Below are 13,767 nucleotides of genomic sequence, written 5' to 3'. Positions count from 1 at the left end.
ATGTGATATAAATTTATTCACGCGTTAATCTATGTAAATATTACCTTCAATTTAGCCAGCGGGGTACACGATAGGTGTATGTAAATTTAGGTATTTTTCAATTATTTTTAGCATGCCTTTTTCAAAATTTACGCTGTTCAAACCGTTACAAGTACTTTTACATGGAAATTTAGGCCCACGCTTAAACATTTTTGGATCAAAACGTTTTTAGAACGTTGTTATGTCAAGTTCATGCTATGATACGTGTACCTATCGTGGGTATAGATTAAAGTGACGCATTTTATTTTGCCGACCAAGTTGAATTTTAGTCGGAGACTAAAAAAGCAACATTTAATCTAGGCGGCGACTAGTTTAGTCGACAGTCAAAAATGCCATCCTTGAAATCGCCACCAAAACCAACTTGGTGCGTAACTTGATTTTGTCAACAATATTGAATTACCCATTAATGGATACTAAATTTTGAAAATGACGTCATTTTCGTTACGTCACGAACTTGTTTGTTATGCAGTAATCAGTTTCGGTTCGTCACCAATAATTATGTGTCGAAACAAAATCTGGTAGAAATGCTAATTTATTGCTGTTTGATTAATATATTAATAATTCGACCTTGCGCTTGGCAGGTTTTCAATAGAGATTTTTTGTCCATCTGTTTGGTACCACATTATCCGATGCACTTGAGGAACGTAATTATTTTTCCTATTTTTTTATTTAGAACCGTATTCGTATTTATTTGTGTATTCACCAAATGTATTCGTAACACAAATACGTGAAATGCAGAAAATAAATTCGCACAAACAGTCAGAACTTATAAATATGAACAATAAACAAATAAAATTTCGTTGTCATCATTCCGAGAAAATACTAAAATATTTGTATTGGGCTTCTTTTATTTCAAGTAGGGTTGCCTGAAAAACAAGTCTTGGTAAATTACAATGATATAAATTTATATATAGTACTGTGGGAGAAAATGGGACACCATTTCACTCTACTTTCTCGTCCCACTCGACAGTAAAAAAGGAACAGTCAAAGAATTATAAAACCGTATCCTCACGACAGCCATATACCGTTGTTAATTGGTAAAATTGTTCAATCAGTATAATGTGCGGTAAAGGTGTCCTATCTTTCCCCACCCTACTATATACTAACATTCGAAAGTGCTAATGAAAAAAAAATAACATTCAGGAAAAATGTGTCAACTCTGGTCTAAACTAAATATCGTGCTTATTATAGACCCTTACTCATTCAAAATAGAATGACATTATTTTTTTAATTACCTGCACATGGCGTAGTTCCACAATATCGGAGATCTCCTGTTAACCCGGTACACACTAATCCGTCCAAGCATGTTCTGAAATAGATTACATATTTTATTGGACGTTTTTACCATCTATCGTCAAACTATGTTTAGGTTTTTCGATGGCAGTAAGCCATTGTTTTGTTGGAAATATTTTAGTGTCTAATTTTATGTGATAAAAAAACTGTTTACTAAAATAGCCAGAGTATGGTAGGGTATAGGTAAGATGGGGTATAGTAGGGAAGATGGGACACCTTTAGCACATACTATCCAAAGTATCCTGCTTGAGTTTTGAACAAATAACAACGGTCTATGGGAGTCATGATTATACCGTTTCATAAATCTTTAAAAATGTTCTTTGTTTACTACCAAATGAGACGAGAAACAGAATGAAAAGGTGTCCCATTTTCTCCACCCTACTATATTATAAACATTGTTACCTAAGTCTGTTCGCCGTCCCAGTGCCACAAGTTCTAGTGCAGGTGCTCCATACGGACCAAGCTGACCAAGTTCCAGGGCAGAATATTCCTTGGCATGAACCTGTCTCACTTATCGTGCAGCCGTCCGAGCTTTCGATGTCACATGCGCGCTGTCGAATTCGCACCCCCAACCCACAAGTCGCGGAACAGATCGACCATTCGCCCCATTCTGAGTAACAACTGCTGTCAACTTATAGTACTGTTAAAGTTAGATTCTTTTAGGTGGTTTTTCGTACAAGTAACGCTGTAAACATGTTTCACTTTAAGTAGGGTTGCCTAAATATAGAGTGTTGGTAAATTACAATGGTATAATACATATTCATATATTAACATTTTAAAATGGTAATGGAAAAACAATGGTTTGCATGACATTTACAAAAAAATGTTCTATAACTCTGGGCGAAATTAAATGTTGTCTTTAGTAATAATCTTTTAGTGGCAAATAACCTGGTATAAAAAACGTATAGTGTATTGTCGACGTTTTTATGCCATCCGACAAGACTTCATCACGGACATTATACATTATTCCTGGTAGCAGAAGTAACAGGATATGTCTCTTTAAATTGAAATCTTACGCTAATTTCGAATCCAACGCCTTACTGCATAAAAGTCTTGACAAAAAGAAATGTTAAAACTCTATCCGAGGCTAATTACCTGGAGTTCGCGTTTGGTTTGTTTGACCAGAATCAACTTGCGACGTGCTGTTCTCCACCGCACAAGGTTGCGTTGCGCAAGCTTCTACGATAAACGGAACACAACTTGTCGTAGTGTTGGTTACGCTACAGTTCTGCGGTCTTAACCGCTCCCCTCCACCACACGTGGCCGTGCAGTCCGTCCAATCGCTTATAACCAATGTTCTGCCACAAAAATCACCTCGGCACCTTCGACCTGTAAAGTAAAAATATTACAGCTGGTTTATTCCCTATATATACATAGAAATCATACCAAGGGACCGCTATATTAGATAAAAAAGTATGTTAAAATACACGTAAAATCATTTAACCAAATTGCATCGTAAAAAATCCTCGGTCAAAAAACATGCACCCCTACAACTTTTTACGGAAAAAATTAAATGAAAAGGTGTCCAAACACTCCCCACCCTACTATATATAGAACATTACAGTTACATAAGCGGCCGCAAGTTTGGTGCCAACACTTCTTAACCAATTTCAAATATTTTGTGGTAGTCCAACTTACGCTGTACATCGTTACGACGACAGGAGTTTCGATTTCGGCATCTTCTCTGCCGTCGTTGTTCCCCGACCCCGCAATCTTTAGAACATTTAGACCAAGGTGACCATTGAGCGAAATCTGCATTTAATTGTGAACTTTAAAATAAATTGTTAAATTAAAAAAATACTTTGATCATTTGAAAAAAATACATTAATCACTTGTTTTAAACAGGCAAATAATAAACGAGTTTCTGATTTGACATTATGACTTTTTAATGTAATCAGCATATCAGACAGGTGGTACAGATTAATAAATGTAACTTATTAATTCTCCGGTGGTGGGCAACCGCACTTGCTACAACACAGGTGTTCTGTTTTACACACAAACTTTACGTATTAGACTTTGTGGATGATACAAAACATGTCTCTTCAACAGCATAAACAGCATAGTTTGTTGCATTCACGTAGTTGGTTATTGTGTTTATTATGTTTCATAACCCTCTAATTGACCGCTTTCCAATACATAGTGCCAACGTGTATATGAATCTCAAACTAATTAACCAAAAGTCACCCACCAATATTTATAAGCACTCCCGGCCAAAAACTTTTACACTTAGTTTAACTTGTAATTAATATTCCCGCATCCGCACACAAACACTATGATGCCCAAAAATAAAATTGGCAATCACAAACAGTATTGGGTGGTTGATATTTGTTTTCTGTATGTAGAGTAGCGTGGGAAAAGATGAGGCACCTTTTTTTAGTCCACATTTTCTCGTTTTATTCTGTCGTAAACAAAGAACATTCAACGAATTATAAAAATCTATCTTTACAACTTCCATGGACTGTTATTAATTGTTTAAAACACGACCAGGATATTTAGGTATTATGTGCTAAAGATGTCCCATCTTCCCCTACTCTACTATATATTGAAAATGTTTACTCACCGTTTTGATTTCTTTCAAGACAACATGTCTTCGCGCAGTACCTTTCCATATGTCTTCTGTATTGTGAATGACTGCAGTACCGAGCGAACCGTTCACAAAAGTTAGCTCTTGGGTTATTTGTGAGTGAAGAACACTCACCTAAAAAACCAAGTATTACTGAAAATGAATGCTATATACAGTATAATATATACAGTACGATAGTGATACAGAATCGTAACTGTTGCAGCATCACACTTATTGCATGTCCAACTCTGTTTTAATCTAATATATTAAGCTTGAAAATATAGGCTCTATCGGCCTGCATCTGTAAGTACACATAACGTGAAATCTACACAACCTAAACTAAAGTACCCGTAAGGTAGGCCTACACAGCGTAAACTGCTTGCGAAAGACTGCACTTTACGTAGTCAAGTCTAAGAAATAAAAGAACACATGCAAGAACAAACGGCTCGAAAGTAACCTCGGGCTTACAACGCAAAAGGCGCTTCAAGTCTTGAGTGAACAAACAGTTTACAACAAACGCAAGACTATTTAAAATCTAAGTTACGTTGTTGAACTACCTAGGTATTAGAAATTTATTTACATTGTTAAGGGAGTTTGTTCCAGGCACGACGGGTGACCCCGGATTTTGCCAATACCCCAACAAACGGAAATAATGGAGTTATAAAAAGAACAAAATTTAAGCTTATTCATGTCCCACTGAAAGTGTATTTGTAACAGTCAATCAAATTATCCAACTGTATTTGATAACAGTCCAACAAAATATTCAACTATAAAAAGGGCCTTACCTCTGCAGGAAGAACCAGTACAACTCTTTGTTTGGTTGTTACTCCCCACACACGGTCCATTTGAAGATCCTCGTCTAGTACAGTCTCTCTGTCGAGTTTTGACACCTACCCCACAAGTATTGGAACAATCACCCCAACTGCTCCAACGGGACCAAACCCCTGGGCAACTAGTTCCATAACAAGTTCTATTCTCCCTAGGTCTGCCTCTGCAACTTTGACCGTTCAAACAGCTTCTTACTCTAGATTTTCGTCCCCGACCGCAAGCTTCTGTACAGGATGACCAAGACTGCCACGTTCCCCAAACTGAGCATTGTTTTGCATTGCATGCTTCTTCCTCACGAGTATTGTGTTCTGTCGCAGAGTCGGCAGGGCACTGCCTTTCTCGGATTCGTCTACCGGGACCGCATGAGCGACTGCATGAACTCCATCGCTCCCAGTCTTCGCAGACTACATAGGCAATGCAATTTATTACACCAGCACGTTATTATCTATGGGCGAATTCCTACAGTGAGGAACGCCTTGGGATCTGAGATTTAGGCATGAGTTGGTTCATTGCCCTTTCACCGGCACGTTACGTATTGCGTTTTACATTCCTCGGTTAAAAACACCGCTGCATCTGTCTAAGTCCCGCCAAGTAACTCCTGAAGCACACCTTAGATAAGCGGTATTAGTACAGAGTCATATCAGCGATCGTTTTATTTGAAGCAAATGAACTGTTACGCATGCAAGAGAATACGGGTTGAACAAATATATAGAAGAGTTATCAAGAGATACTGCTGTGCCAGTTAATTGATGCAGAATCGCAAACTTTGAATCCGAGCGACTGACGCCATTACGTTCGGGTGATTTGCTTTGTATTAGTGAGTTGCAGTTCGTGTGCTCTGGGTTAGTACTGGTTCCGGCTCTCGTCACTTACCAGGGCAGCGTTGAGAAGCACATGAATCTGTCCGTATGTAAGAACCTGGGCAAGTTCCGACTTCGCATACTCTTCGAGATGTTATGACACCGCCACCGCATGTTCGTGGACACTCAGTCCATGATGACCAAGTACTCCACACAGGGCATGTAACTGCATACAAAAAATGAACGTAAATAAATTCTATGTAAGTGAATTGGGTACAACAGCCACGCTTTTCAACTGACACTTTTTCTAACACTTTTTATCCAAAAAGTGCTTTAAAAGCTGTTGTTTTGCTGTTTTCCAAACTGTTGTTGTGCTGATTTTCTTTTTCGTTCTTTGAATAACATGATCTTTGCTATCGGTGTCGAAGAGATTAATAAAAAAATATGTTACGTTATGCCAAAACTCTCTATACAGATTGTTACGATTTCACGAATAACTTCACCAAAAATAGTACAGAAATCATAATCTATCTACTCTGTACCTAAATAGTCAATGGGCAAAGTCTTGGCTAAATTCTAGGTCTTCGAAAAAGGACCCCACCCATGTTGAATGCAACTTATGTGGCAAACTATCGACAACAAGTATACATACTTCGGTTGCAAGTTTTTATTCTCTCAGTAAGTCCATTGCAACCCCCAGTTCCATGACAAACTCTAGTAGCTCGTTGGGTGCCAGTTGTACCGCAAGTGGACGAACATCGAGTCCATGGTGACCAATCGCTCCATGTGGGACAGAAATGTTGGTTGCAAGGCTGCATAAATTAATCAATTATGAGAAAAAATCTATTGATTAAGAAAAACAAAAATATTTCTCAATCCTTGACAAAGTTACACATGTGGTCTCGTAAGCGGGCATGAATGTGAAAAAGGGGGCACCCGTGTTATGATGACTGTCGTAGCCCCGTCACGCGCCGATAAATAAGTTACACTTATTCACTATGTCCCCTTATGTATTGGAAACAAAATTAGTAGATCAAGTAAGTAGTTTTGGGGTAATGAACCCACCGGGCCTAAATTCTAGTCCATACATGGTATGTCTCGCCGTGTAGGGCCTCACACATAAGAAAGAATGAATGTAATTCCTAAGGTCGAGACATATACATGGCAAAATGTAACCAAAAATAAAGTTTTGTGATATATATGCTTACCAGAGTATTTCTAGGGATTGGAAAATCACATCCTGGGTCACCCCGTTGTCCGTTAATGCATGTCGCTACTCTAGTGAGTATCCCACCTCCGCAAGAACGAGAGCATGTGCTCCATGAGTTATCGAAGGTCCATCCTGTAAAACATGCTTATACATTCGTGTGTTTGTAGAAATATTGCCGAAGCGAACCAATTTTGGAATAATTTAATTATACCTAAGTCAGCGTTCAAATAGTCGTTTTTTGGTTACCTTTTTATATAAAGTATATAATGAATGAAATGTTTTAATCCTGGCGTGGCGGACAGTCTTTTTTAAGACGTGTCTGTTTTATAGACCTCGTGCCCGCTTACGAGTATAGACGTGTAAAATGCACTACAGTAGTGACTTACTAAAATTTCCGGCCATATAGTAGACCCAGCAGAATAAAGGTACAATAGCATACGTAATTTAACATATCAACTTGACACTATAGTATAGTGTACTGTAGTAGTTTTAAGGCATTTGAATCGAAATTTAATTTTATGGTGTCTTTCAATAAACAAGCACTCACTTGGGCAAGGTCTTATGTTGCATCTTGATATTTCTGTGGAGTTGCCACGACAACCAGCGTCACCAGGGTTACCATTCCAACAGATACGTGATCGAGTCCTCTGTCCGACGTCACCACATGACGTATCACAAGTCGACCAAGATGTCCAAGGCCGCCAAACTATATGGAGAATGAAATTATTAATTTTAAATGAAAGTTAAAAAACATCTGTGATTTTAACTCGGTCGTTTAGGCGTTAATCTATGAACGGATGACACCTAATTATCCTTGCGTGGGGCGGCAATAACAGTTTCATAAGTGTGTTCTACTATACAGGTTGAAACAATTCATCTTAAGCATATAACTTAATACCAAGCATATTTTCACTCTTAAAAAGATATCGTTAATAATGTTTTCTTTAGACTCAAACATAGTTTACTGTAGTGACTTCAGAACACCGTGATTCATACCCTGATTTAACTGCATTTTAAATTACCTGGTATTCTTGCGCCACAGGATTTATCTTTTTGTATTGTTATTCCAGTACGATTACTAAGCCATCGTTCATAGGGTTCAACAGATGTAAACGCAGCGTAGCTGTTACGCTTAACACATACATCACCAAACGTAAATATGCCAGCCACATACCAGTTACAGGATGTACATCTTTGGCACATTAGAGGTCCTCCCGACTCGGCTGCAAAAATCGTAAAAGCGTCTTAAAAAAAAATTGCACATTAGATTGTTTAAAACCAGTGGGTCAATTGTGTACGTTTCCGGATAATTTAACTTCAATTTAAATCAATATTATGATCACCAGTCGATTTTGGCAAGACCGGACACCTTTATATCACATAATATCCAAAAATCCTGACCGTGTTTTAAACAATTAACAGCGGTCTATATGAAAGTCGTGAGGAAACGGTTTTATTCTTTGAATGTTCTTTGTTTACTACCAAATGGTCGGAGAATATGGAGTGAAAAGTTGTCCTTTCTTTCCCACCCTATTATATATTATTTTATCACTTTCGAGGACATAAATACCCAGACCCTTTCCTATTGTTACGGTTATTAATTCCCCTTCATTGTGTTATGCGATTTCTATGCTGTATCATTCCAAAACCACCATGCGTTACGAAACCGCCATTATTTCCATTTCCTTTGTTAACCGCAACGCTAAGTTCAATGTAGCTATTTTTAGCTCTGTGCAGTACAGCATTTCCCAGGTATTATTAATCCAGTTTAATCGCAGTCATTTAGCGTTGTACCTATGTATTATTGTTCGCAGTGACAGTCTATTTTATGTTAACTGAAACTGTACTAACATTAATTCTGTATTTTTTTCAATAAGGTAAAATCCGGGGTTGTTAACCTCAAGAAATTTAGTCGTTTGGTTTATGTTGTCAGTCATGTTAGTTATGTTTAATTATCTTTAGTATATTGGTAATTTGGTTGCAATTGAATTTGATTAGCCAAATACGTACTATTGCCGCTGTGTACCTTCTGAACTGTAAATACACTGTATATACACAACTCGGAATGGTGAGACAGACTAAATTACTGATTAGGCATAACCGGTTCGATCGAAAGCTAGTAGGTCGCAGCCAAGACCTACAGACCCGTGCGTATTCGTCACCTATTACAATCAAATACCAAAAAAACTTATAATCTTTACCAACGCAAGCCCCGAGCTGTTGGGGATCGTACTTTGCACAAATCATGTTGTTTTCAACTTGATGACCGTTAATAACGTTTCGTCTGCATTCTTCTATTGATGTTACATTCATTGCGATGTCTTTTCTCACACGCACGAGCGCTCCATTCGAAACTGCATGCAAACATGAGTAAAACTTTATGCAAAATATTTAGGAAGTAGTTAATATATGTATAGATTATAGAAGGTTCGTAGCGTACAATAATACATAGCAGCAACATTTGCTTCGGAGTTAAATTAATTCTAAAACGTATACGGATTTTTGTAAGTAAACATTAAACAACCCATCAGTGATCACTGGGTTGGAGCATTTTAGTTATAAGCGTCTTGCACAAAACACACCCAAACGTAAGTAATAGTAAGTTTTTTAATTTTGTTGTTTTAGTAAATATTCGTTCCTTTATTCAAATTCAACAATCTTTGAAAATCGTGTATGGCTATGACATTTTTTATTGGTGTATGCAATAGTCACCTACAACAAAATTAAACTTACATTCGGCTTCGTAACCCACAAGAAAACATTTTACACCGTCGGGTGGGACTTCCCCAAAAGGGAGACAAATCGGTTTTGCTGAATCTGTGTTTCGAATGTCGTTGTCCAAATGTGCGACCGCTATATCGTAATGGGGGAAAGAATAACTTGGGTGTCTGTATACCTGTGGACAAGTGTTATATTAAGTAATGGACCATGAGAAATTTATCTTTTAATCGTATATGCGTTGGCACGCATTGCCATATCGTGAGTACGTGGTATGATGGGTGGATACTGTCAGCACTAAAATCCCATATTTCAGTTCGTGGTTTAAGCAATTAACAACGATCTTTAGAGTCGCAATAATACGCTAATATATTTCTGTATATATTTTTTGTTTACTACGTAATGGGACGAGAAAAAGAGACTAAAACATGTCCCATGTTACCCCACTCTACTATATATGGAATTATATTAAAAAGTAATATGTTTTATGTTGTTTTTAGCTTATGTACCTCAGCTAAGTTAATTGTTTGGGGATGCTGTCCAGTAGTAGTACCCGTACTGACTTCGCGGGCGCCAAAAGTTGCACTTAGTGTTTGTCCGGATCGCCAACCGCTGTGAAAATAAGATTGGCATTATATTTGCTATCGTACAATTTTAACCGTAATTTGTAAATATCGGGAAAATAAATCAATATTTTACAGCAACAAATAAACAGCAAAGTATTATTGAATCTCAAAATGTACAGCGTTTTACTAAAAAGAGCGTTTTATTAAAAGGTATGGCTGTTTTGTACGTCCGGAGCGTTTTACTAAAAATTTATAAAATGGCATGGCCGTTTTGTATGTTATAGTTTGATTTATTGACGCATTACCTGAAACAACGTGACGGTACAATAATCCAGTTTTGTAGGACAAGTACGCCGGTACACACTTTGTTTCCAATATGCAGAAACACCTTTCGTGAATAAACAAAGTTATTAAATCTAAACATAAGTTTAAATTATTCGAATAATATTATCGTGTATACAAACGGCAATGTATTAGCGTATGATTTAAATAATTGACACTTAGATTAGACTATACGTGGCCTAACGTGGCAGGATAACGACAAATGGTAAAACACGGTGTTTTACTTCATACACCTTGAAGGGAGATGGGCCACTTTTGGTACATACTATCTAAATATCCTGATCGTGTTTTAAACAATTAACTACGATGTATAGGAGTCGTGGAATATGATTTTATAACGTACTTTGAAATTTCTTTGTTATTCTATATTCTAATATGTATGAAATAAGCTTAAAACAGAAATACAACTCTTATTCCATAAAAGGCGTGACCGTTAGCCTACACCCTAAAAACAGTAGGCTTTATTTTTTTCCCACTCTTCATTGCAACATGCGTCAGAGCGGACCAGAAATTTAGCCTTGAAATGAATTATAATTCGGATAAAACACATTCCTAATTGACTTACTGTCCAGGGCCACTGCGTAAGGATTTGATTCGGTCCAACCAGGTCTACCCCGGATCCAGTAAGGGGGTTTTGGCCACAGGCAGCTAAACACAAACAATGTTACGTTATAAGACTGGGATATACCTCAACTTTAAAAAAGGTATAGTAGGGTAGGGAAAGACGGGGCACCTTTAGCACATAGTATGCAAACGTCTTGATCGTGTTTTAAAAAATTAACAACGCTTTATGGGATTTCAATGTTCTTTAATGGTACGGTTTTATAAATCTTTGAATGTTCATTGTTTACTACCAAATGGGAAGAAAAAGTAAAAAGTGTCCTATCTCCGTAATCTCCCCTTATCGCACTATATATTGTACGTACCGTCATTTATCCGGCAGCAGCGTTCTTGAAGGTAGTACTGGTAAGTGTTGGCGTTAGGGCAAACAAACTCGCTTGAACAATAGTAACTGCCAGGCGTGTTTACGCAATATTCAGTACGCGAACAAGGGTGATTTACGCATTCATCTATATCTGAAAGTAAATACGTAACTGTTGTAATATTTATTCATTGTAAGAGCGGCAAACGTGATCACATTCGCCCAAATGATCTCACAATCGCCTAAATGATCACATAATGGCTCAAATTACCTGTACAGTTTCTGCCATTCCTGTGTAACCTATAACCCGTTCGGCATATGCAGTTAACACTTGAACCATTATTAGTACAGAAGTGTTCGCATCCGTATTGCACGGCATTACAGTAGCAGTTGTTGCACGTTCTGCGACATCCAGTCGCAACAGTTGTGTATCCACAACTTCGAAATTCAAAGATACACCATCCATATTGGTCTACACAATCGGACGCTGTGGGTGTATGTCTTGGTAGCAATTGACAGGATACTCCTAGAAAAGGTTACGTTATACTTGATTTCTACAAGCTGTTCTTGACAGTGCTGTATCTACATACCTGTCCATGGGTGAAATATGTGGAAAACAGACAAGAGGCTGAGGAGCACAACAGAATAACTGTGCATTTTTATGTAGAAAAACTAATTCATCTCTTGCAAAAAAACAATAAAAAATATTAAAATGAGAGACGAAATTCACAAAATTGATAGTTCAACTCGTTTACACCTCTTGTTCTTCGCTGCTCTTTTAAACAACTTTGGACTTGAAATAAACATGGGTAATCAGACCGAAACTCTCTTTTATAACTACATCTTTCATCTGTACGGCTTAATTACCATGAAATAGCAAAACTAGAACACAATTTACGAAGTTCTGAGCTAGTTTTGGATTTACTAACAGCAGTGCCCTCCGGCAACCACGCTCAAGCTCTACCTTGACGTCGGTGAGTCACCGTGAATTTTCCGTTTGTTTCCAAAGTTACTCATGCTCCCAAGAATCGGGCACTACGATCGCTGGCGATGTCTCTGACTACAAAACCACAAGCTTTATATATATAGCTGCTGAGACACACTGTTGATTTCCAAGCTTGTCAAATGCTACGCATATTTAAAGTGCGAGCAATTAGTACTATGACGCATTTGTGGCTAACTATTTTATTCAATTGAGCAGCAAATAAAGGTGAAACGAAACCAAACGTGATCTAGTCCCATTCTCACGGTGCTAATCTACAAAATATACTGCCTACGCAAAACGATTTGACAGTCACACGGTTTGAGGTACTACGTCGAAAACTCACTTCTCAATTCCCTATACGATGTATTTAACATGTGTGATTCGACATCTAAATATAGCAGAAACACTAATTTATAATGTGGTCGCAATCACGAATATTAAAGCCCTAATTATGACGGACGATGAAGTGCTTAAATGTCAACACATGGCCTAATATATGCAATTATTCATTGAAACGTTTTATAAAGATTTACAGATATATAGTAGGGTAAAATGGGACACGTCTTCATTTATTTATTTTCGCGTCCCATTTGGTAGTAAAGAAAGAACATTTACAAAACTATATACTCATATCCCCGCGACTCTAAAAGTGTACACTTGTGCTAACTGTATCCCACTTTACCCCACAGAACCACCACGTACATGGTACCAAATCTATCGGAGGGTAATAGCTTGTAGATTGTAGCTACTACTGACCACGAATACACACCTAAACAAACACTTCGATCGTTTAAGTTAATCTCGCCAAATACCTTTGGTTTCTGCTGACAAATCCAGTATAATTTTCTTATGAATACGTGGAACTGAAACTGCTATTTGCAGCATGCACATTGGCTTACTGCTCTGATCCTATTTTACATTAAAGTCATTCACCATTTGAAATTGCCAACTTTAGTACCACGGAGTTCAATATTTTTTATTCTTGTTTTAAAATCCCATATTTCTTAATCGTGTTTTTTAATATAGTAGGGTTGGGGAAGATAGGACACGTTTATATTCGATTTTCCCATCCCATTTGGTAGTAAACAAAGAACATTAAAATATATATACAATGTATCCTTACGTTTGACATGGACTGTTCTTAATTGTTTAAAACACAATATTTGGTTATTGTTTGCTAAAGGTATCCCATCTTACCCCGTAATAAAACAAATAATAACGCCCTTTTAGAGTCACAAGGAAAAAGTTTACTACCAAATAGAAGAGAATAAAAACATGGGGCATGTCACTGCACCCCAACCTACTATTTTATGCTGCATTTTTAATAATAACCTCAAATTCTCGTTGTACCATTGATTACCTAATTTGAACTCGACTTCAGTTCAGAGCATTTAGACGGATAAACCAAAAAATGCACAACCTGAGGCTGGATAATTTTGCTTATCAAAAACTTGTACCTTGGTGATGGCTATTTATAAATGTATGTTGCGTTCAATGTTTC

General features: G+C 37.4%; 1 protein-coding gene across 1 annotated transcript; it reads right to left on the bottom strand.

Moving 5' to 3' along the window:
* Positions 1-820: 820 nt before the first annotated feature.
* Positions 821-12,235, bottom strand: LOC149729883 (uncharacterized). The gene is made up of 20 exons (XM_089886527.1): positions 11,872-12,235; positions 11,553-11,807; positions 11,286-11,435; positions 10,925-11,007; positions 10,323-10,405; positions 9,961-10,063; positions 9,467-9,629; positions 8,935-9,087; positions 7,756-7,956; positions 7,281-7,439; positions 6,732-6,865; positions 6,176-6,335; positions 5,597-5,749; positions 4,681-5,127; positions 3,893-4,030; positions 2,971-3,084; positions 2,428-2,661; positions 1,735-1,942; positions 1,275-1,348; positions 821-905 (listed from the first exon to the last, which is right to left on the bottom strand). The coding sequence occupies exons 1-20, from the start codon at positions 11,936-11,938 to the stop codon at positions 892-894; spliced, it is 3,093 nt and encodes a 1,030-aa protein (XP_089742653.1). The 5' UTR covers positions 11,939-12,235; the 3' UTR covers positions 821-891.
* Positions 12,236-13,767: the final 1,532 nt, after the last annotated feature.

The sequence above is a fragment of the Ciona robusta genome, chromosome 10, assembly GCF_009617815.1.
Source record: "Ciona robusta chromosome 10, ASM961781v2".
NCBI classification, from domain to species: Eukaryota; Metazoa; Chordata; class Ascidiacea; order Phlebobranchia; family Cionidae; genus Ciona; species Ciona robusta.
The sequence above is the reverse complement of the archived record's forward strand: the minus strand, read 5'-3'. Positions and strand labels throughout refer to the sequence as shown.

Excerpts from the sequence above, each read along its gene's own strand:
- LOC149729883 (XM_089886527.1), bottom strand. The coding sequence starts at position 11,938 with ATGCACAGTTATTCTGTTGTGCTCCTCAGCCTCTTGTCTGTTTTCCAC. Across the intron at positions 11,008-11,285 it reads CTGCTGCCGGATAAATGACG|CTGCCTGTGGCCAAAACCCC; the intron begins GTACGTACAATA and ends GTTTGTGTTTAG. Across the intron at positions 9,630-9,960 it reads AAACAATTAACTTAGCTGAG|GTATACAGACACCCAAGTTA; the intron begins GTACATAAGCTA and ends ACTTGTCCACAG.